This window comes from Grus americana, chromosome 1 (genome assembly GCF_028858705.1).
Source record: "Grus americana isolate bGruAme1 chromosome 1, bGruAme1.mat, whole genome shotgun sequence".
Taxonomy (NCBI): Eukaryota; Metazoa; Chordata; class Aves; order Gruiformes; family Gruidae; genus Grus; species Grus americana.
The window spans coordinates 93,417,127-93,442,001 of record NC_072852.1 but is presented as its reverse complement, the minus strand read 5'-3'; the positions used below and the strand labels follow the sequence as shown (position 1 = coordinate 93,442,001).

The 24,875-nt window shown below is 38.4% G+C and overlaps 1 protein-coding gene across 3 annotated transcripts; it reads right to left on the bottom strand.

Annotated features, from left to right (window-relative positions):
- Nucleotides 1-484: 484 nt before the first annotated feature.
- On the bottom strand, nucleotides 485-24,690 carry ATG3 (autophagy related 3). 3 transcript variants are annotated; one of them, XM_054814833.1, is made up of 12 exons: nucleotides 24,512-24,690; nucleotides 21,364-21,405; nucleotides 18,072-18,121; nucleotides 16,772-16,842; nucleotides 14,916-15,023; nucleotides 12,853-12,902; nucleotides 10,909-10,990; nucleotides 10,388-10,422; nucleotides 9,458-9,613; nucleotides 8,656-8,783; nucleotides 2,354-2,422; nucleotides 485-745 (listed from the first exon to the last, which is right to left on the bottom strand). In XM_054814833.1, the coding sequence occupies exons 1-12, from the start codon at nucleotides 24,581-24,583 to the stop codon at nucleotides 664-666; spliced, it is 945 nt and encodes a 314-aa protein (XP_054670808.1). In that variant the 5' UTR covers nucleotides 24,584-24,690; the 3' UTR covers nucleotides 485-663. The 3 variants fall into 3 exon arrangements, with proteins under 3 accessions (XP_054670808.1, XP_054670829.1, XP_054670819.1); XM_054814844.1 differs by lacking the exon at nucleotides 485-745 and adding an exon at nucleotides 746-1,195 and having other exon boundaries at nucleotides 2,331-2,422; nucleotides 24,512-24,676; XM_054814854.1 differs by lacking the exon at nucleotides 9,458-9,613 and having other exon boundaries at nucleotides 24,512-24,676.
- Between the last annotated feature and the right edge of the window lie 185 nt (nucleotides 24,691-24,875).

The following is a 24,875-nucleotide window of genomic DNA, read 5'->3' as shown; positions in this document are numbered from 1 at the left end:
TGTTCTTGCTTTTATTACAAGATGAACAGACTACATACTATATTCCAGCTTTGTCTCCCCCTGCCAAAAAAAAAAAAAAAAATCCATCTCAACACAGTCGTCTTATTCAAGCGTAAAACACCTTTCAAAGACTGGTTAGCTTCAGCTATTTTAGTTTAAGATGTAGTCAAACTTTCCTAACAAGATGATCACTTTTCTTTCACCTTTCAAAATCCTCTTCCAGCTAGAGGAAACATAACCATTTGTAACTAGGAAAAAAACCACATAGGTCTCGAGTGAATTTAAATGGGAGGAAAAAAAATAATAAAAATTTTCACATTTTCAGGAATCAGCAATGAAGCCAAAAGCTTTAGGCTTCTACTCGGAAAGTGGATTTTAGCTTCCAATATAGACAAAAATAGTCTTCTGTTGAAAGGAAATGGAAGGAATTACAGAGAAAAAAATCCCACCTCTTAGTGCAGTGTCTGTATAGGAATGAAAGTGATTTATTTATATTACACGCAAAGATTTTTATTAAAAAGGCTGGTAATGGAACATTTTATTTTAACGCATCAACTTGATAAAAGGTTAGTTACAGAAATTGTGTATAACGTTGTATAAGTCACATGGATGGGTTATTTAAAAAAAGATTTGATAATTAGAGGAGGACATCTCTGATTTTAGTTACATTGTAAAGTGCCTCGTGTAGTCATATTCTATCGTTGGAATGACTGCCTGTACAAATTTCAAGAAAATAAGAAGGTACCTGAGTTTCTTGTTAAGGAAAATGTGCAATAGCTAGAAATCCTGTAAAACAAAGCAGAAGTCACATTCAGTAGTCTGCTCAACAGTATTTCTTGCTAATAGGAAAATGATACCCAGCAATTAGACAGGGACTGGGAAATTAATACAGCAGAACTCTAGTAATGACATCTGATGCTCACCCAAACATACAGATCTTTCTGTTATAAGTTAAAGCAGGGAACCGGGAGCTATTTTCAATAAATCTTACAAACACCACACAAACATTTACAATCCCATTTACATACTTAATATTTGTTATTAACAAATGCCAAGGTGAATTGCACCTAGTAAGGCTAATCCCTAGCTACTTTCCTGTAGTTGCAGGGAAAGCAGGCTCCTCCTCAGCATTTCAGTGGCTCAGAAAAAGCCAAATAAGTTCCTGTTCTGAACTATCCTTTGAAAGAGCTCCTTCCTGTTGATGAGAGAAAGTAGAGATTAGCTTTGCTAAACTGAGAAGTCTGCCTTTGTAGATAAGACCTTCCTCATCTCCCTTGTGTATATCACCTTCAAATGCATGTTAGGCCCAAATCTGAACTATATTGGATAATTATAAACTAAAGTGTCTCTCCACCTGGGACTGAGGCAGACAGTGAACTGAAAAATTAAAACAAATCACTACTTTCAACTGACAACTAAGTTACATTGGTGCTGGATATAAGTAAAACCTAATATTTTGGCATGTCAGTCTCATGGACCATTTCTTGACAAACACAAACTACATGATAATGAGGGAAGAAATTGCCTGTTGAAAACCCCTCAATCTGTTTAACAATAGCAAAAAGAATAATCAAAATCTTGAAAATAAGCTGTTTCTAACTATTGAGGAGTAGAAGACTTGAACTACCTTGCCAGAAAAGTTACTTTCCAGTTCAGTTTCAGTTGCTTGCTACACAAATTGAGCAAGTCTCAACTCATACAGTGACAAGAATTTTACTGATTCAGGGCCTACAGCTGCTCAGTAATCCCCCCTTGCTTCCCTCATAGCAGCAAAAGCAGTCAGAACACTATTTTGAAAGGACATGTTTTGCTTCCAACGTGGAGGTTACTTCAGTCAGAAAGCATAGTATGAATTACTACAAAGCATAACTAAGATCAGTCACCTTGCTAAAAGAAAACTCTAATTGATACTGATGTTCAAAACTGTTTCAGTAATTTCCATTGCTTTTTTGTCAACTAAATGTTTTAACAAGATACTGCTCACATGCAGAGCAGAGAATAAGGGGACCTCTACGTCTTTCAGAAATAAATCCAAGATACAAGTCTAATACAGAAGCTGCTGTACCAAGACAAGTGATTACACTCTGGCCAGAGTCTATGAACCTCGCACACCATCTCCCTACACTGGGATCTCAGTTTTATACCCACAGCTACCTACAGTACCCTCCCCCCAAATGATTAACAGCATTTGTTTGCACAAAGCAGCTCATTCCAGAACTCTAGGAAGTGCTACCACAAACAGTTGTTTACTGCTTTCACACACAATTGCATTCTAGTTTAAGAACCTTGAGATAACAGCTCTTTATGCTGCAACAAATCTCTAAGAATACCGTGTAGTAAAGAAAAAGGATACATGTGAACTCCAAGTTCTCCCCCACCTTCTGCAACAGTCTCGATTATTTTCTTCATCACTTCTGCATGCCTGAAAAACAGACCAGAAACAGTGAAAATACTTTAAAGAAAAAGTAACTCCCTTTTCATCTCAGTAAGATTAGGTTTTGTGCAAATTAAATAGTTTTGGACTGTTAGCTTCAGAAGCAGGAAGAGGAAACTTTCAGTTTACTACGGAAAAAAAATCCCAACAATAACTGAAAGTTTAATATTAATCGATGAATGTAACATTATTTGCCAGCTCCTTATTTTCACAAGAGAAGAGAAAGATGTTCTATGCTACAATGTAGCCTGAGTCAATACATATTGCTTGTCACTAGTGTAATTTTTAATTGCCAGATGCCAAAGAAGCCACCAGGTAAGTGCCCAGAAGGTAATCCTCACCAGCAGCTAGCCACCACAAGTTCCCAGATGACCCCTGAAGATGATGCCTAGAAATTGCTGCAACTTTTTTAGCTGCCTCTGCCACACTCTTAAATTTGTAGAACTTCAGAGGTATCAAACACTTAAACAATTCACAGTTTCCTAGGAAAGGCAGGCTAAACTAACCCTGCATAAATTCAGAACAGTTGCTCTGAGACTGACTTAGTGTATGGAAACTTTCTCTGCCACTAACTTGGGTTCTATGGCAGATCAACAGTTTCTAAGCCAGCTGCTCTCCCGTGACTGTTATTGTAAAGCACTACAGGGGAGGACAAACATTTCCTTGGGCTACTGTTTTGACATTAATTCATCAGTGACATGCAAGACCTACTATGAACCACACAAACATTTATGTACAAAGGTGATCCTGGGAATATAACATGGAATCACAGAATAGCTAAGGTTGGAAGAGACTGATCATCTAGTCCAACCCTCCTTGCTCCATGAGCAGTAAACCAGAACAGATTGCTCAGGACCTTGTCTGGTCTTGTCTTGAGTATCTCCAATGATGAAGACTTGAAGTCTTTTCATGACCAGTTACAATTCAGAAGTAATGTTCAGGATAGTTCTTATACCCCATAAACCAGGAGATGAAGAACATACCAAATCAGAGGGGAAGACTACTGTATGGTTAATTGATGTTTTATTTTTAACACAAACTCAAGTTGTATTAACTCATCTTACTTCTACCTATACTTCAAGTCTGCTTTAAATTCATGATTCTGTAGGCAATCAGTGAGGTCATATAGGGCTATACAACACTGCAATCTAGTTAACAGCAGTAGTTTAAAATACCTGTCCTGAAAAAACCTATGTGCCCACTGAGAACACGAAGAGTGGAAAGCAGAGTTTGCATAACTTTCTGACCATGCTTTGATAGCCTTATGCAAATCTAAATAGCTGACCAGTAACTAGCATTTAGTAGTTACCTCCAAAGTTAATCATGCTGCCAGTGACTGCAAACACAAGGAAGGAAGCTGTTGCAAAGTTACCAAGACACATTGTAAACAGGAACATGCAAGTCTGGAGAAATACTAAAGGTCAGCATTTGTTATTCACTGTGCTGCTGGTCTTTGCAAGTCAGCTAACCCTCATAGTTGATTCCAATTCTGGATCCTCGTGATTCCTCTGCAGAACACACGCTGTCTGGGTGCCAAGGCCAGTTGCTTCTAGGTAGGAACTTGGCTGCTGTTAAAACTTAAGCTTTGACCTCGTCCATAATGGTGGACTATTTTTTGTACAGCCACAGAATACAGGTCACCCTACAGCTATTAGAAGTCTTTAACAGGATACTGGCTCAACTTCATACATCTTAATGACATTTGTTCTTTTCTGTTTTCTAAGGACTAGTTAGATATCCGGAATTTCATAATGGCCACAGTAATGGTCATTCTCACTGTCCTACAGCTACTCATGAAAAGCTTTGCAGGTGCTTTATACACTTTCAAAAGTTTGTTTCCTGTTTTCAGTTTCCTGCTATAAGAAAATTTTGAGGAATTAATATGAAGTATGTATACCCCCCAATGGAAAGAAATAAGACAACTTTGGGAGAAACAATCTAAAATATCCTGCTATTTAGAAATCTCAATCTATTACTTTTTTTTTTTTTTACTTCTGAATAAAAGTCCCCAGAAATAACTCCTAACTCAAGATGACTAAATACACTACGTGCTCACCAATGCTTGTTCCAGGACCTGTTTGTAGATCACTTGAGCTATCAAATAGATCAGACATTTAAAACATCTACTAAAATCACCTAATTTACTTTCCAGTATATCAACCAGCTCTTGAGATGGTTCAATATAAATGAGTCATTATTCATATTCCAAGTCAGAAGTACTGCTGTCCCTATTGAAAATAAATTGAGATAGAGAGTTAAGACCATACACTAAAGGGGTTAAAAATAAGTTGAAAGAAGCTGATTTCTTAGATTGATTAGATGACCCTTTATGCTCTTATCAGGAATGTTCCCTCTCCAGCTGAAGAATCCCTCTCAGGCTTTGCAATTGACAAAGCTGTCAGTCAAAATTTTTGTTATTAACTTTGCATTGGAATTCAGCACAGCTGACATACTGACATTGGCTGAGTATCAGCTGGAAGGGAAATATATACTATTAGAAAGTAAGAGTAAAAAATAACAGCCTTCCTGACATATGGGGAAAAAAACCCCAACACCAGAAATGGCTTATTCGCACCTCTTGAAGTTCATAGAGATAAAAGACCTTCCACAGGGCTTTCAGTGTGGTGGACAACAACCATCAGTTTTCTTAACAGAGGGTAAAGTGCAAGACTTTTTAGAACAGTGTACTTTCAAGAAAAAAAATAATTACCTATTAATTTGATTCACTGTCTGTTACTGCTCACATACAATGAGATAGGTGTGGAAAAACCCACAAATGTGGGCATTCAGAATCCACAATAGTCAGTTAACTGAGATCTACAATCCCTTGATCCTTGCAATTGCCTCTAGTCACTTCCCTGCAGATATTTAGAGTACCTAAGACAGGAAAAGAGTTCAGAAGCCTATCACCATTTATTCTGAAATGGAGACAAAACAAGCCCTTGGAATTAGTGCAATAATTCAGATTTAATTGTAACTACTAAACACACTTTAACTAGTTTGATAGTCCCTTCATAACACCCACATAAAAAAGCTGACAATTTTGATTAAACTAGTTTGTAGCAATTAATGAGGAAGTTGACTGTGTTCCTCCCAGTACTGTAAAAATGCTGACAAGAAATACAACTCACAGCAGAGCTGCAAGATGAACAGTTTCAACTAACTACTCAAAATAGAAGCTATCTCAAGCAGCTGACAGCAGGCTGTTTCTTTCCTTTCTCTGACGCATGACAAAGGAATATACACGTCACAACAAACAGCCAAGTAAGTTTAGGATCATCCAGATATCCTACATTACACAATTCTTGTAACATGCGGGGAAAGTAACAGCAGCAGAGCTAGCTAAACACTGGTACTTCCTAGCTTAATTAAGAATAAACATTTTTAAGCTATTATTTTTCACCTCAAGCTCAGACCTTCTTAGCTGTTAGCCTTACCAATTTAATAAAACAGAATAGCTCACCTTGGAGAGTAAGAGAACATGCTTAAAACAGCATTTTAGATATGCTGCTAGCCTCTTTCTTCGCAGTCTCAAGATGACCTTTTCGAACTTTCTGATGTAAAGCAGTTGCCAGTCAACTAGATTGCTTTTTGGGAAGGACTAGACAGTTTCCTCCACATTTAAGATGACTGACACATCTATCTCACTGCAATATCAATCATCTCTTTCAAGCTTAAAAGACTAATTGGAACAAGTGTCATGATGCAAACCATTTCTTCAAGCGTAGATGTGGATTACATAACAAAGGCACTGGCACTTCACTGGCCCCAGAGGAAGAAGTGAAAACACGCACACAGAGCTCTCATCCATGAGGACTCAATCCAAATTCACAGACTAGCGTTAAATTGCTTCTTACTCTGCAAAGGTGTTTGCAAAATTAAGCAGATTACATTGCAGCCACAGCCCGGTATAAACCCCACAGGTCTACCTAGTCAGTGAGGGCTGTCATGCCCAAATAGCTAGTCATCTTTGTTTCTTCTCAGAGTGCCCTCCCAGCCTGCATCCATCAACACAACCTTCTTCCCAACCAATTTATTTTGGGCTTCCAGCAATCACTAAATTAAGCCTTGTTTTCAGGCTTTTTTTTTTTCCTCCTTTTCTTCTACTAATCTTCTTCCTAGTCAGTCTGTTAAACCTTGCCTTCATTCATCTCACCTGACACTCCTTCAAGAAAACCAACACACTAGTTGCACAAAAAGCTGCATCCATTTTTTTTGTCCAAAACCCTGAAGACGGCAAACAGTAAGACAAAGTCACTAAGAGGTTGACATATTAAGACTGATACGTTCATATAAAGTACAAGAAAACCTTGTTGGATCAAACAAAGGTCTACCTCATCCTGCTTACTATCTTATAGTACGTGCTCAAGAAAGAGGCCAGAGCAAGTGCATAGTAATGCTTCCCCTAAAGTACTACTAGTTTCCAGCAGTATGCAACCCAGGGACTTTCTAATTCAAGAGCATTCTAATAACTTCACTTTTAACAACTCTTGACAATTTTTTCTTTCATTAACATCACATTGCTTAAATCAATGATTTAGTTTAATTAGGTGCTGTATGCAGAGTTTAATCCTTTTTCTGACTTTGAATGTGCCAGCAGTGAGTAGCATTCAATGCCACCAGTTTTGCTATCGGAAAGAAACAAACACCTATTACTACTTCTGTGCCATTCATGATGAAGGTCAGTGAAATCATAACTGGTCCCAGGTTATTCAATCATTTATTATGGGAAAGAGCTTCATAATCTCAGTTATGCCAGACAGCCCCCTCCGCATCTTTTCCATTTTTGGTCTTCCTTCATCTCACAGGCTACAGAACAGATGACCAGAGCTGCACTGCAGTATTCAACGTGTGGGTGGTCCCACAGATTAATAGAGGCTTTATGCTGTTTTCTGTTCTATTTTTTATTCTTTTCCTAACACTTCTAAGTTCCACTTCCTGTACAACTCTTGAGCACCGAGACTGACATTTTCACAGGTCTGTTGTGTTAGTGTAGAATTAAACCTGAGGATTTAAAGACCAACAATAAACATTATCACTTCATTTTCTACAAGACAGCTAAACTGGGGAAAAAGCTATTTCCCAGTTGTACAATGGCTTCTCCACTCAATATTATCCAGATATAAGCCTGAGTGCTTGGTGAAAGCAAGACTGTTGCAAAGTAGTAGTTAAAGAACTATGAACTGGAAGAAACACGAGATACAGATTTACAAAGCCCATAAATATACGTCATCAAAATAAGATCAAAAGTAGCCATGAACTACTTCATGCAGTTTCCTTGCTCGCTCTCTCTCTCTCTAAAGAATGGTATGCCCTTCTCAAAGCTAATCTTAAGATCAAATAATTCCTAAATCAGAAACAAGAATGATTCGAGTCTGCAAAACCTACCACAAGCTTGTCTACAACAAGCTGATTATCTCACACCTCAGCTAGTGCCATGGATCCCAGAAGTGTTTCTTTAGGACATTTTTTTAAAACATATGCAAGACTACAAAGGGTGTCTCTTATCTTTAAGAGCTTCACACTATCAAGAAGCTGAGGAGTTACGCTGTTTAAGATATTGGCTCTGTATCACTAAGACACCTAAAAGGACGTTAGGGCCTACATCTAAGATGAAAGGCACCTTCTGAAGACATAGAAAAAAAATCTGTGCAGCTTGTCAAACTACAGGCTCCCTATATCTTGGCTAAGAAATGTAGAAAATGCAGCAGAAAAGTGTTTTGCATTTGTGTTCAACCAATATTTCAGTGTGGCAATTGGAGGACCTCTATTTATCAGTGTAAAATTTCAAAGACTTGTGGGTGAGCAGAAGGTAGTTACTACAAAATGAGAGAGTTATTTCACATTCAGATAGCATTTTCTGCTCCTAAAGTATACATTATACTCTTACCCTCCCAAAAAAGCAGCAGATGAACTCTATAAAAGAAAGTTCTCCTATACTTTCTAGTAGCCTGCCATCTTCTGGAGTCTGTAGGGAAGTGGAGGAAAAGCAAGCCTAGTAGACAGAAAACAGCTCTAACTGCTGAATACACTTGTGGCAGTGAGCACTGGGATGACTTCAAAGAATTGCTGATATCTTCCTTTCATACTCCCTCAGAAGCTAACAGACCACTATGACAGTCAACTGTGGAAATATATCCAGAAAACCTGAACCAAATCCTTAACAAGACCAGTGAAGTGCCTGGTGTCTGCAGGCTGAATCAGACCAGAAACAGACTTACCTGCATGGATGAACTGAGCACATGGGAGGTGGAGGAAGATGAGGATGGTTTTCAATGGTCACTGTTTTCTTGACGTGATCTTGACTAATATCTTCATACATATGCTCTACTGTTAAAGGCTGACGTTGCTATATAGGAAAAAGGAACATGAGAACAAAAGCATTACTAACAAAGAATCTTTTGCTCCTTCTCAACAATTCTAACATCATTAACCGATGAAGCACCGTGAATTATAAGCATCTGATATAGAGCAGTTCTGAAGGTACAGTGAAAGAACTGAGTGTGTTAAAATCCATATGGTCTAGAAATAGTACTGCACAAATTTTTGTTTTTAATCCACTAGGTGAATGTTAAAGTCAATATATTTGAGAACCATTTAGGTTCCCATCTAGGTATTTGAGTCATAAGCCCATACCAACTTTAACTCAAGAAACATAGTCAATTAAAGAAGAGCTGTTTATCTAATCCTCTCCTTCTGAAGATCGAGAATACACATACCTGCTTAACTAAGTTTACTGAGGTTATTACTAGCTCTACAGAGCTAACCAACTCAGATGACATAATTTTCTTTCTTCCAAATGTGCTTGGTTACCAAGTACAATTTTCAGTGAAATTGTTCCTACTTCCAGAAAGTACCAGAAGTTCTGTCTGCAACCCTGACTGTACAATGGTTTTCTCACACTTTCCTTTAAATTTCTACTGTGAATAAGCAAGTAGCAACAAAATAGCCTTCCTATTTGACACAGTGAGTCTAATTTCACAGAAGTTGGGGGAAAAAAAAAACAAACCAACATCGCTATACCTCATCATATCCAAATAACCAGAGCCTTGGTGTTTGGTAATATTTGTCATATGTGATGTAGAGGTCATAAGTTCTAGTCTGTAGAATAGCATCTTCCCCTCCAACATCAGCTTTAGCTTTGTTAGCTTCTACAATCTGTCTTGTGTCAAGCGTTGCCTGGTTCAAGGTAAAAATGACAACATTAGTATAGCCTTGTTTGGGTTCCTTCCTTTCCTATCCTAAGTAGTTACGCAAAGCTGTAAAACTGAAATTAAAGTTCTTAAGTGAACATTAAAAAAAAATAGGCTTTTAGGGTTTGTTTTTTATCTTTTATTTTAGGAGTACCAATTTCTCTCCCCACCAAGTGGTTTTCGGTTTTATTTTTGGTGGGGATTTTACTTTTTAAAAAAAGGTCCTATTTCTTAAGGAAGCACGTGACTGCATTGTCTCATTCCCCCCCCTTCTTTCACCAGTAACTTTTGAACCCAGCAGACACCACCAATGAAATTCAGAAGGCAGAGGTCTGAGTTTATGCAGGTTTCATGAAGACCTTAGCAAAGTGCCACAAATAATGATGCCCTCTGTTTTCTCTCATGACAGTCTGGTACATCAGTGTAAGTTATTGAACCTATAAGCCACTCATTCTCCACATGTAAGCCTCAAGAACAAGCACTGCATTTTTTTACCTCTTGTGAATGCAGCACTGTGTGTAAGCAGTGTGAAAGGGATCAGCAAAACCCACAAAATTACTGTGATCCAAATCTCTGAGGACCTAAGAGTTAAGGTCACTGCAGTAGATTGGCAAAAGGCAAATGCATAAGAAACCAGGCTCAGTAATCCCACTGCTCTAACAAGCTTTTTATGTCAGCCATTTGTTATTATTTTCACTTTGCTTGTGCTCATACTAGTGATAGGCATTGTAACAGACAAGACAGAGAACTGGTCACTCACATCATCTGTCTCCAATAGCCCACTTTCTTCATACTCTGAAAAGAAGACCCATAAAATTCTGTGTTCAGCTTGTAGCTAGTTATATTTCTCATTCAAAGACAATTCCATTAAAACAAATCTACATATATCTAAAGATGTTTTATTCCAGTAGACTTCCCAATCCCCAAATCAGACTATAAATTTTTTAATACAAGTTTGACCAATACTACAGTAAGTACATGATGAGGTTAGGTATGGGTATGAAGCAGGAGGGAAGCTGTGCTAAATCCCTAATTTTTGCTTGCTTGGATGTGCTCTGCTAATCAAATTAATTTCCCAGTCACTAACATTCATGCAGGTTTCAGCACACCAGTTAGAGTAAATATGCATCAATAAGACCACACAAAAGATGATAAAGAGCATATGCCTGCTGAATTTTTCAGCATGCATTTCATGGAAGGAAAGAGTAGTGTTTTCTTAGAGCATACTGCTTTAGTTAAAGGTCTGAAATAAAGCATGTCGCACCCAATTTCAGGAAATACCTTCCATGTCTGCAGCTTCTCCTTCATCTTCCTCATCATCATCTTCACAAGATGCTGAACGTTCTGGTATTTTTATATTATCCTTTAGAAGTTAAATTGAAAACACTGCTTTAAAGACTGCTGCATCTACACAGCCTAACAGCACCAGCAATTTTAAGGTGTAAGTCCAGTCAATACATACAGCAAACCAGAAAAATAATTTCTGCAATATTTAGAAAGACTATACTGAATTCAAATATTTGCTTATTAACCAAACTTAGTTTCAAACCCCTAGTATGACATTAAAAATCCACTAAAAAGTTCTCCTTTTACTTTGTAATCTGGAATAATTCCTAAGCAAAGAATAAGCATGGTGTTAAACAGCCGATATTTCCCTTTCCAAAAAAAAAAAAATTATCTCAAATGAAAGGCGATGACTAACCAGCTATGACTAAACATGCAGGTTAATATTTTGTATGATCTAACCCACAGCCAACTGTGCAACAGTTCCATAACTGTTTTTAAAACACAAGAGACTCTCAAAAAGATCATATTTTGATATTGTCTGAGGAAGCACAGTCCAACAGAAATGAATATGGCAGAAGCTCTCCGCCAACTTTTTCTTTTGGGCATTGTGGGCCTATGGATAGCATTTGAACCCAACAGACAAGCCCAGAAAAAAATCAGGACGGGAAGGTCTCAATTTACGCAGGTTTCATAAAGACTTTAAGGAGAATACTCCAAATAATGTTTAGAATTAGAAGCTGCTCTAATTGTAAGCATCAGGTGACTGGTTTCCTCATTGAAAGAAAACAAACAGTAAGAAACCAAGTTGTGAAGTGTTTTGTCAAACAGGACATTAGCAGAAAAAGAGTTGTCCTTCTGGATTGGATGTGTGGTCCAAAAAATGATATCCTGTACGACAAGCAAGTTTTTCTACATACAATGTATTAGAAGTGTAATCAGTCATAACACGAGAGCAGTTATGAATCACAACAACATTCTGCAAGTATTGCGTTTGGTAGAAACAGCGATCACCTTTAGGTATTCCATAGTGTTTTTTCCACCCTTATGTTACTGACTTGTTAAAAAGCAGTATTTTACTATGTTCAGCACCGTCCCACTTGAAATACATGTACTTCACTGTTCATCATATCAATAGCATTGTGAGCTGTTTACATTGTGAGGTAGCATGCAGCAGCCCATTCTATTTCCCCTTATTTTTAAAATCCAAAGATTTGTGCTTGGGTGATTTAACAAACTCTTATAGCGCACAGACAGAACTCCACTTTAGCAACCAACTCATCTTTAAAAGCATCTTGTGCGTCTGTGACTTTCTCCACATTTCTTAAACATTGTAGCTAACACATTCCCATTTCAAACATTTCCAACTGTTCTCAGTTTCCTGAGGACTTAAGTTTCAGATCTGGCTCTTGCTGCAGAGTGACTTTTGAAATACATGCAGAAACTGATGACTTTGTAAGACATATACTTTTTAACAGTTTTAGTACTTCTAAACTTGAGGGCACAAGCCTGTCAAACAGGACCAAATGTGTTAAAACTCTGCTCGCAGTAGTTACTGATTATGAAGAAATGCTTTACAACACTACAGTATTTTTCCGTATAAAAATGTCTTCACACTGAATCTCCAAACATTAGTTTCTTGAGACACAATGGTGCAGCATCGCTACAGAATTTAATTTTCAGTTTGTAGAAGCCTGGCACAAGAGCACACTGGCTACAGACATTCCAAAGAGAACACTGCCTCACTAAACACATAGTAATAAGGAGACACACATGCTTAGACTGGTATCACGGGCTCTGAAGGTCAAAGTATATCTGCAACACATCTAGTAAAAAAAGTATATTTTAATCTTTCACAGGCAGTACTAGATTGCTGCAGGTAAGACTTCTATTATCTTTAGGTCCTGTAATAAAGCAAGAGGAAAATTCAGAAACAAGTACCTTACTGTCTAGCGTGATCTCCTTAACTGCTTCTGTTGCACCCACTATACCTGTTAATTGAACAAGAAATTTGCATTAAAGCAGCTTGTTTCTTTGTTACAGAATACTATAGAAAGAGGTTGCAGAGACCTCAGAAAGCAGCATATGATCTTTCCAATTTACATCTCACAACAATTTTGATATTTGAAAGGCTGTTTATTTGGCATTGGTAGCATGCTTGGTGCTGCACATCCATAAACTAGCCATACCAGTAACACGGAGCAAGCTCTTGCACATCGTACAAATTTTGTTGATGGACCACTGCAAAGTAATTTGGATTTTTATTTTAAGGAGTTTTTGCATAAAAATGAGTTCAGGATAGGCATTCATGTCACAATAATAGAACTGAACTTCATGAGCAATGCATGCATTTATGAATATTTCTGAGCATCTTGAAAGCAAGGTGTTCATGACAAAGCAATAACGTAGCAGAACACTCAACGCTTTTAACTGAGAGGACAGGGGGTAAAAAACCACCCCAAATCACACTAGTATCAACTCTTGGATTCCTCCACATTAGCTTTCTCATTTTACTGCAGCTGTCACCCAGTACTCTGAGATACATGACAAGATTCTGCTTTGACACAGTAAATCTATCTAATTAACTCTTCAGCTGAAAATAAGTTACATCATTATGGAGAATTAACCTGGAATCAAGTCACTGCTCAGCAGAAATATATGAATGACCTCAACTGGTTAAAGAAAAGGAATGCCAGTTGAATGCTGCTTGGAAACAAAGCATTTCTGGTGGCTGTGGGAGCATTTACATATGATTTTCCTACCAGAAAGAGTGGTGTTATAAAGCACATCTATACAGATGGGTGGAAACAGATTTTATCTCCTTTGACAGCATTTGGAGACCTGGCCAGGTCTAGTCAGTCTTACAGCTGTGCTACTAGACCGTGGTGCCCAAATCCTGGCAGAGGAATCTATCCACAGCAGGGATGGAGAACACATCCTTAATTCAAGGATATGACACAGCTATGTCAAACAATTTCTTTACTGTGGGGTGTTCAATTAGGAACTGCAATACATTTAAGAATAACCGGTGATGAAAAATGTACATCTATAGAAACAAAAGGCATCTTCTCCCACCCCTCTTCTGCCCAGTCTGGCTGAACTATTTGGTCAGATAACTTCTTCCACGTTACAGCAAAAAATTTACATCAAAGAAAGTAAGAACTGAGTGAAATACCTTCTAGGTTTGGAAATGGTGGAGGAAACATCATTGAAAGACAGAATTTTATTAACTCATGATAGAACACAAAGAAACAGACTAATAAAATTGCCAATTCTTAGAAAAGAGCAGAAGGGTTTCTAAGAGGCTGTGCTAGGAAGGCTAATGAGATGGATTCACGGAAGCAATAATTTTTAGATTTCTCTATAAACACAGCTTATCTAAGGACTTAGTGTAAAAAAAGATCATCTCCCACACTCCTCTCTATTTAACAACACTTGCTTTCTTTTTAGTACACCCCCCACACACACAGTGACCTCAGATACTAAGATAATAGCTATTTTCTAATGATTCCCCCTTACAGCTCAATCCAACAATTCAACAGAATGGGAAACACCAAAATAATTAAGTCAGATGAGGTTAGCACATCAAGGTAAAGATCTCAACGTGCTTCACTTTCAATCCCGTTAAAAGAGAAATTTGCATAGTCTTCAAACAAATAATTTAAACCAGCATTCTCTTCACAGGATCTCCTTACTAAGGAATGAGCTACTACACAGCTCATTTTTTTCCAATAACTTCCTAGAACTTTAATAAGAGAATAATGAAATAATTTATTATCAACACCTCTAATAAGTATCCTGTTTCAGGCATATACAGGCATACAGTTAAACACGTGAGCAGTCATATACCAAGCAAGTGAGTAGTTGGCAACATAACTTATTTCTTCCAGATTAGATACTAGAACACAGCCGTCTACATACAAGAAAGATTTTACTTTCTAAGAGTGGAAACTGAAAATCTTTCAGATTATCAAACACAAAGTCTGAAGCAAGACTTTGAATACCTGCATTGTGAAAAGTGTCTACCCATCCCCCGTCACCATCATCTTCTTCTATAATTGCTTCCTGCTCATCTGAGTACTCCATCTGCTTACACCTTTTGTAGCAAGGCACTGCAAAAAATTGCAAAACAAAATGAATGCAGCCATTCCTATACAAAACCCGATTGGAGCAAGAAATTATTCTACAAGGCCTTCTGAAACACGGTAGCCTCTCATATATCCTTATTTAAGGAAGCCTAAAGCTATATTTCAAATGCAAAAGCATGAACTTAAAAAAACACGTTGATGTGCTGTACCACATTTTATTTCACGTACAGCACAACGCTTGCAGCGGCCTTAAAAGTTCATTCTTCTGCTACCCATTAGAGCACTTTCATCCAAACTCCTAAGGATTAGAAAAGAATTAACTTCTCACGTCTCCTTAGTCTGCCTATCCATTTGCTAACAACTGGAGACAACCTATTAGTTTTCTTCACATTGCTAAACAACTTTTAGTGCAAGTACAACTTTGCCTGGATTAGCATCAGTTTACTGAACTGATTTGTCTTTAGAATTCTGCTAAAAGTTTGTATCAGCTATTTATGTGATATATTAACTATGTTTAATTATATATTAACATCTAGAAGTTTAGAAGAGGTTAGAATTAATGTGTTATTTAGAATAACTTCGGTCATATGCATTACAGAGCCATTCAAGTACAGATTTATAGGAAGTTTTCAGAAAATAGTCAAAGAATGTATATCTGATTAAGGCAAACCAGACATTCTCCAATATCACAAACAAAAAGTAAAACCCACTCCTTTTCTAATGTGGAAAAAACAACTGCTGCATGAAGTGCAGCATTTGTAAATTGCTCTTAGACCTTTCAGAAAGGGAGAAGAGGGGTATGAAAGTCACAGCGAAGAGAAGTCCTTTAAAAACTTCCAAAATGAGGTCTGCAGGATGGCTCCTGGCCTCACCCATAGCCCACAACTTTTACTTGGGTGGTAGGCCAGTGTGTCACCATCAGCAGCAAACACATTATTTTGAAATGCGATCTAGAAGGTTCAGAGCAATGTGGAAGTGGGGGGGGGGGAAGAGAAATAAAGTAGATCACTTGGCCATCCAGCCATCAAGACTATCTTGGGAAAGTCTGTCCAACACCACTATAAACATTTATCCATGACAGCAAGCTGCAAGACTCCATAAACCAGGAAGTGAAATCAAAGCATAAAATACAACCCCGTGCAGGTAAAAATCTCCTCAGGCTGTTCTTAGTACTGAAGGTTTATCTAATGGCATTATCTTTGACATTTTCATACAAGATCTTTCAAGAAAATTATTTCCCCATGTTTGTGCCAATATGTTAGCTTTCTTACCCATTAAGATAGTATTACATATACACAACGTGAACCTGATCAAAATTTGATTTAAAATTGTATTTTAAATTATACTTATTGAAAGGGATAATGACATTAGTTATGTATCTGAACTAGAAGTATCAGTGTCACCATGAAAGACATTTTGGGAACAATTCAATTGCCCAAATTTTCCAAAAGAAAGAGGAAAATAAACATATTTTCCTTTTAGACATTGAATATGAGCTGAAGGATGGGAGAAAGGAAAGGCAGAAAAGGAGGTTTATAATGATTAAGCTTCATTTCTACTTCAGCAAACCAAGCTGCGTTACTAGTATAAAGCCCTACTAACAACTGGTCTAAGGAAAAGATTTTAGATACACAGGAAAAACTTTTTTAATCTTGCAAATCCAAAGTGCAAGATATTTGCTTCCCCTGTCAACACAGACAATCAGTAGAGTTGATAGCACAGTTAACCATGCTATCAATCCTAAGAAAACTTATATTAAACTTCAGCCTTACCATTTTTAGTTACCAAAAACTGTTTGTCTGTTGGCAGATAAGCCTTGACTTTTAGTTCTTCTCCTGAAGCCCTGTAAAATGAAGTGCACCATAAAAGGTTGAGAATTTGATGACTTGCAAACAAAAGAACCTGTCTATTTTCAATTTATAGCAGGAACATTTTATATACTCCTCTTGACCTATTCTCAGAATCTGTTTGCTATGACTTTACTTTTGTCTATACAAAGACTTTGACATAGGTATGGGCTCAAAAAGGATGGCCACCCTTAAACTATGGAGTCTTGGATCAAAACTATTTTCTGTTTCAAAAACAACTTTTACTTTGAGATGGCCAAGCAAAGACAGGTTGACAAAACAATCTAGTCTGTATGAAATTTTCTAGGATCAGCAACAACATAGTCCCAAATGTTTGTAGAAAGCAACTTCAGAAAAAGCAAGAAATAGACCTCTACAAATATAAACACTGCCCATAGTCACCAGAGCTCGAGTAATCTTTGCCAAGCTCACATTACTCAAGCATTTGCTTTCACCTTCAGAGGTTTTTGGTTTGGAATAAGAGTCTAACATCTTAAATAGCCTGTTCCAAACCATTGGCACATAGGCCATACTCAATATCATGTTTTCTCTTAAGGAGACAGTAAAAAGGCAAGAAATGATGATTCAAGCAACGTAATTCCTCCTTCAGCTCTTCACATCCCAGTATAGAGCCAAGAACCTTGATGATACCAACCGCACAGAAATTGCCCATCTAGGAACTAAGTGATTAGTTTTATAATGCAAGACACCAGTAAAACATAAGGAAGCACCTTATTTGCACCCTTATTGTGCATGAAATGTAAGTGATTTCTGAGGGCAAGCACTGCACAAAGTGATCTAATGTGGGCCAACTTGAACAAATGTAATTAACAAATGCTTGTCTAAAATACACCGATTGCAACTAGTTCTTAGTAATTCCAGTTGGACACGGCCTTTGCTTTTTCAATCACCAATACTAAGACGAGCTCAGGGAGACATACTGCTACTGCAACTAAGCACTGAAAGCATTCACAGTATATACTAGCTTATTTGCTCTATAGCCTTATGAAAACAAAACAAAACAATCCCAAAACAAATCTCAGCTACACAGAGCCATAAGTCCTGCCTGACTTAAAAAGATAGCTTCATCATAAAACCAGCAGTTCTACTGCAAGAGTCCATGTACTATTCTGAAATGGGACAACTGTATAGTTGTATCCAATGGAAACACATTGAAGCACAGATTGGGATGCTAGCCTTTCATAGTTCTTTTGATTTTACTTACCATTGCCAAGTAGGACAGTGGTGAACTAAGTGATCTCCAGCTGCAACAAACTGTTAAGGCAGGAAAAAAAATCAAGTCCTGTTAAATATAGCATAAGAAAACAATCTCCAATTTTTCTCAACATTAATATTTCAGTTGCACATCCCTTTGATATTAACTAATAACTGCTTATAACAGTTTAATGCTTTCTTTTAACTCCATTTCTCAGCTAACCATGAAAATTCAATGACTAAATCAACTTCACCTGAAGGAAATGCATACTAAGCACAATAGCAAATTCAGATAAAGTTTGAAAAGCTGTGGTATTACCTACCAGTCGTAACAAGCAAAAAAAGTTTCCTAGACCCAGTAACATTGTTTACTTTGTGATGAAGAAACTTATTTTCCACTCTTCAAAGTTTTAGAAAGACAATGAAGAGCTTAATGTAAAAAAAATAATTTTAATTATCTATCAGTGTCCAGAACAATTTTGCAGCAAGAACAAAAGTGAGGCTGACATCAATTCACTGAACCAGTGAGAGAACTGCAACAGACCATTACTATGATAGTTCACCTCTGATGTTAACTAAATATGGTTGACCAAGTATTTAGTACATTAAAAAAACCCTTATGCATAACTTTGTTTTGAAGAAATAGCTTTTAAAAATCTCCACTCTATTTGTTCTTAGTATCAGAAAGAAAGGCTTTTATAAAAATCACATCACTATTTCAAAGCGATATTGGAAAACTCAGACTACACTTGTGTACAAGCTCAAAATTCACCCAAAGTCTAACCCACTGGGCGTATTTTTTGTACACATAACTTGAGGAAGGCAATCCTGCATTTAAGAAGAGGGAATTGCGTGGTCTTTGCAGCAGCTACTTTTGAAAATGAGGTGCACACCTATTGCTACAGTTGCTTTCTTATCTTAAAGTGTCCATTTATAACAACATACTTCCTAGCTGACCGGAAGTTGTAGCTTGACACAACAGGCTTGCAGCGTGTCAGCCATTTTCTCACAATGTCCTCCAAAGCGAGGCATATCAGCGTAGTGGAAAACACCACAACAAGCACTGCATATGGATTAACAGATTTAATCTCTGCAAAAATCCTTTCTTTCACTTATTTCCCAACAAAAGTCTCTAGTGAAAGTGAAATCTTCATTTTAAAGAAAACAACAATCCCTCCCAGTAGACATGGAAATTTTAAAGCTCATAAGCCTTTACATAAAAATCAATAACACATGAAACTCCAGAATTACGTAAAATTCTCTGTTCAAGGAACTGGAACACTGTTTGTGTCACCAATGTTAAAATATATTATTAAAGATGAAACAATTTTAAAGTGTTCTTTGTGGGTCTAATCGATGCAAAAACCTAAAACAATACTTGAAATTTCATTTGCATTTTCTTCAGCTTAGGCAGCATAATTAATCTAGCTGGCTTCACTTTCTATTCCTCAAGCACTAACGCTATCTCATACCTGATTCAGTATTGCAAAAGTGGCAAAAGATCGATTTTAGGACGACATCTTATTTCTACTCCTGGAGAGAATGATTTTTTTAAAGTTTGCCTGTACTTACATATAAAGTTAAGACAGGTGTTATCTTTCTAAAGTATTAACTAGTGAGAACTGATGACAGGCAAGAATTTGTTGCAATTAAATCAAGTTCACAGATATATGAGAAGAGGGAGTAGGTGTTGAGTTTGATTGATGAGTCATCTTTAGCCTTTATCACTAATTGATTCATCCTTAGAGGCAAGCCACAGGAACCCCACAAAGTCTACAAAACAGCCATCGTCTTGGACTAAAATACTGTTGAATTGAGATTCATCACCAAAGGAATCCAAAGTCATTCAAAGATAACATCCTAGCATCATTATAGATGACTTCAATCCTTCTTTAGCAATCATTACTATATAAAGACCAAAATCATGAGGGAAGAGGAAAGACTGTCAAAGGGACAATCAGCAGATCCATGATCCAGTCTCATCTAAATTTAACAACAACAACAACAACAAAATCAATCTTGCTGTATAATTGTTTCCTGTGGCTATTGCTTTGAAGGATCCAATTTATTCATCCTATCAGCATCTAACTTGATGCAAAGAATACACACTATTCGCATTCTTACTGGTGTTTAAACGCTGCAAATTGTTTAATGTAACATAGTGTGGTTCTTGCTACATTCTATAGAAAGTACCTTTTCTTTCAGTACTACTGCAAGGTTTTCTCCCATAGATCAAGAAAGGATTAAGCACTAATAGAATATTTGTCTAGACTTTCTCTGTTATACGTGTTTACATATAATATAGATTATAAATATATTATGTAATGTATAAACATTTATATACACACATATATGTATGGTTATCAGAACAGCAGAATACCATGTTGCTAAGCCTGTTTTTCTGAGCGGTACTCTTCTGGATCACAGAAAGCACGAGTGCTTGCTTGCCATGCAATGCAGCAGAAAAATGCTAGGTACCAATGTTAGCAAAAATAATTCTGTCCACATTATCTACATACATCAGTCACCATTTGTTCCATCTTTTTCCATCTCATCTTCACATTTGTGCATTCTGTCTCATTTTTCTTTCATTCTACCTAACAGTTTTAACATTGTTTTCTTATACCTCTGTAAAAATAATGTATTTTCAGAACAGTAGCACTTTAATATGAGAAAAAGCAGAACGGGGAAGTCAAAATAGCACTACACAATCACTGGGTTTACTATTCTAGAAAAAATCCTGTTTGTTTCTCTTTGCAGCATACTCCTTAAAAAAACTACAACTGCTTGGCAGCAATCCAAAATACAACCAGCCTGAAGTAGCCCATAGAGGGGAGGGGGGAAATAATCACTGGATACTTGGTGTGGACAAGTATATGTAAAGATTTAGCCAGAGCCTTGGAAGGAACCAAAAGTGAGGTAAGCAAAGGCTGTTCCCAAGATACAAGTTCCCCTCTGAGTTGCTTACGGGAAAGACCTTTGAAATCAATATATTCCTGTTTTAGTCCTGAACTCCCATAACAAATGGGGCTGTTGATCCACCACGAGCTTTCTTACAAGCTTTTCATGACACAACAGCGGAAAAAGCATCCAACATTCAGATGTCAAATGTCATCTCAAAAGGAATTCTGTTGCTCTATTTCATCTGTAGAGTAAAAAGGCCATTTAGAACTTCCACTTAGTGGAAATTGTTTCAAGAAGCAGTAATTAGTTAGCAAAGACATGAACGTGGTGAATGTGGTAATTTTGAGTAAAATCTATCACTATTTTCAAAATATATTTCAAAGTTTCTAAATACTTACTTCTTCAGGTGTAATTACTCCAGTTTCTTTAAACTTGGACTCCTGCAATAAAGAAAGTTTAGAAATTTTGAGAACTGCTGACAAATCAAAGTACTGCACTTTACTGGTAAAACAAACATCTGCTCTACTTTTATCTTGGAACTAGCTCTGTCCACAGAGATCTGCGAATCAGCTTGGAGGCAACCTCTGTCAGGGCTGATAGGCAGCTTAATTACATATCCTGTAACATAAGGCCTAACAAAATTACTTTTTGCAGGATATGGGGTACTATGAAAAAAGATCACATATATGAAGTAATTTTTTTGCTACAGACAATTATATCAATAATGAAGAAACTGGCAAATGTAGTACTGAGTGCCAGGGATATTAAGAGACAGAAAAACAGTTGGAATCAGTGATTCTCACAGTCAGGACTTTGGGACTATTCTAGGCACTGAAGAGTACTGCAATGCATCAATATGAGGCTTTGCAGTTAAGAAAGATCATGAAATGAATGACCAAACTGACTTCTCCCTGTGGTAGAAAAAGTTATGTAGAAAGGCTTAGTTACTAACTTTTTTGGTACCCATTTCTGTGCCTTCATCATGCACCCCATGGAAACAGTTTTGACTTACTTATATTGTAATTTTTTTATGTAGGAGAGAATAGATGGCAAACAGTAACATGATTTAGTTCTGCATGGAGAAATGCAGAACTTTTGCATTAAAGATGACATCTATGAAGTTTAAGGATACAACACTTTTAGCATACTTAAATCTAGAATAAATGTATTTTGTTTCAGACTTCTGTCTTTGTTTTTTGGGGTGTTTTTGTTTTGGTTCCCCCCCAAAAAACCTCAAGCACCAGGAAAACCTACTGCTCCCCAGCATTAGAGCTACCTAAGAATGGCTTTTGAAAAAGAATACAATTTCAACCATGGCACAGCTCACTTTTCAAGTTTTTTCATCATTAATTACTGAATAACTTCCTGCCCTAAAGAACTCATGATTTTTTTTTTTCCTATCAAGACTAAAAGCAGCAACTGAAAAGCACCTCACTTTTGGCTACAGCTTCACTCTATTCAATCATTAGGAAAGCATTGAAGACAACCAGCCACTGCTTAACTTAGTTATTCTTGATGCTTCACCCTGGTGCATGCTATCACCTATGCTATGTAAAATGAAATGGGCACACCTGTTGCATACAATACTGATTACTTCCTTTCTGCCCCATTTCTAAAGAAGAGACATTTAAGAACAATATTAAGATAAGCGAAACAGCAATTGTACAAACACCGTAACATCACTATATGCTAGTTAACAGAAATTAAAGAAACTCAAACAACGCTAATTTAGCAATTTGGATTGCTGTGAAACTAAGAATTCTCAATAACACATTATGCAACAGAACAGTGGAGACAACTTACTATTTAACCTAACAATGAACTATAAGCAGCAGACAACATGCACAAACTTGTTTTCCTTAAGTAATTCCAGAAACACATGTAAAATATCCATTCTCTGTTCCCTTAGGGTAAATAGTTCATTCTGTACATTGTGGTATGTAAGCTACTGAGAAAAATAGGTCTAGTTTCTTTCTAAAGTTACCAATTTGGAGCATTTATTTCAATCCCTTGTAAAAGGAACACATACGCTTAATATTATCACCTCCCATTTGTGGGAGGTTCAACTCCTGCCTCCTCCCAATAGCACATCTGGGCACAGGAATTCCTCCACTATTACACCAGCTGTGCAACAGCAACTATACTATGGTAAACAAGTCACTTCCCTGTTCTATGTCACAACTTCACTGCAGCCCATATATGTCACGTTGGTTGGCAACTCTAGAAAGGTCCACTATCCAGGCAAGAGCATACTATATATCAGAGGGACAAGTTCAATTAATAATTGAGTATCACTGCTGTCTGCCTAAAGGTCTAACCTGCAAACTATAAGGCATATAGGTCATATCATAAAACCACAGGTAGAGAGGTTGCTGTCATAGACAATTACAATAGAAGTATTTTTTCAAAAACATTGAAAAATGTGAAAATCAGTAGCGAAAGAACCGCTGACAAGTTAAGCATTCACATACAAAGCTGAGTTTTACATAGAAAAGTATTTGTAATAGGAGACAGCAGATGGGATGAAGTCCAACAACTGCAGAAAACCACAATTTATTTCTACCTATATAAGCAATAACAGGAATTATAAGATGTGCTGACCACCTTTACAAGCAGACTGCTACAATTCACTCTCAAGAACCACGCAGTCCATTTCTACTATTTGCAGTTACTTTAGTGCATAAAGGCTTGTACTAATATAGTAATGCTGATACAGAAATAATTATGGTACATAACTTTAGACCCATTCACATTATGGAGACACGAGGTTTTTCTGTGTGAGCTGAAGAAGCTGCACTCTTACCCAAAATAACCATTCCTGAAACCAGGCTTAAGCCTATCAATACATGAGCACCTTTGGATTTCTATTCCTGCTGACACAATTAGTTAAAGTTTAGCCACTTTAATAGAAAACAGCAACAAATAAGTTATTCCTCAAGCTGTAGGACCTGCAACTCGGTCTTCGAAGGCCTGCAACTCCCAGGTGAATGCTCCCATCCCTAATGAGATGTGAGCTCCAATTCAGCTTCCCTCCATCCCGGTGCACGATGAGGGCCGAAGGCTTTGCCTCCACAAGGCTGCATCAGCACAGACCCCCCACCCTTGACAGCGCACCTCCTCCGGGGAGGCGTGAGAGAGCACCGCGCCCTCAGAGACCCTCGGCCGGTTGCGTAAAGCCACCGCAGCGACAGAGTTCCTCCGGCCCAGGCGACGAGGGAAGCCGCTGGCGCCGGGCGGCTTCCAGGAAGGCGGCGGGAGCGACCCCTGGGGCGAGCGGGTGGGCGTCCCTCACTCCATGCAGAGGCAGGCACAGGCAAGCGGGAGCGGCCGTAAGGAGCCGCCAGCGAACGAGCAGCGGCCGCACTGCAGGTGACACCCCCGGGAGGAGGCCGGGGCCACAACTCGCGACCCCAGCGGCTCCACGGACGCCTCGCCGCGAAGGGGCGGGCATGTCCCCCCCACCCTTAACGGCGTCAACAGCTCAGGGAGCGCGCGTCCCCTCACTTCACCCCCCCTCCCCCGCCAGGCTCCCGCGCGGACCGGCACCTTGAGCACGGGGGTGAGGTACTCGGCCACCTCCAGTGCCTTCCCCTTCACCGTGTTGATGACGTTCTGCATGCTGCTGCCGGCAGACCCCGCGAGGAGAACAACCGCCTCCCCCGCCCCTCAGCTAACGATCTCCGCGGCGGCGGCCGCCCCGGCAGCACCGCCCCCGCCGGTCACGTGATCCGCGCCCCGCCCTTCCCGCCCACCTCATGTCGCACACACGTGACGACAGACCAGCGCTCAACATCGCGTCCGGCTCAGCGGCGATGCGCCTGCGCGGGGGGCGGGCCTGGGCCAGCTGCAGCTGCCTCGGCCTGTGCGCGCGCAAGGCGGGAAGGTGAGGAGGGAGGAGAGGAGAGGGGCG

Bases quoted from the DNA above. Each gene is read 5' to 3' on its own strand.
- ATG3 (XM_054814833.1), bottom strand. From the start codon at position 24,583: ATGCAGAACGTCATCAACACGGTGAAGGGGAAGGCACTGGAGGTGGCC. The intron at 18,122-21,363 runs GTAAGTATTTAG...CTGCCTTAACAG, and splicing joins GAGTAATTACACCTGAAGAA to TTTGTTGCAGCTGGAGATCA. The intron at 10,991-12,852 runs GTACTTGTTTCT...TAACTTCTAAAG, and splicing joins AGATCACGCTAGACAGTAAG to GATAATATAAAAATACCAGA.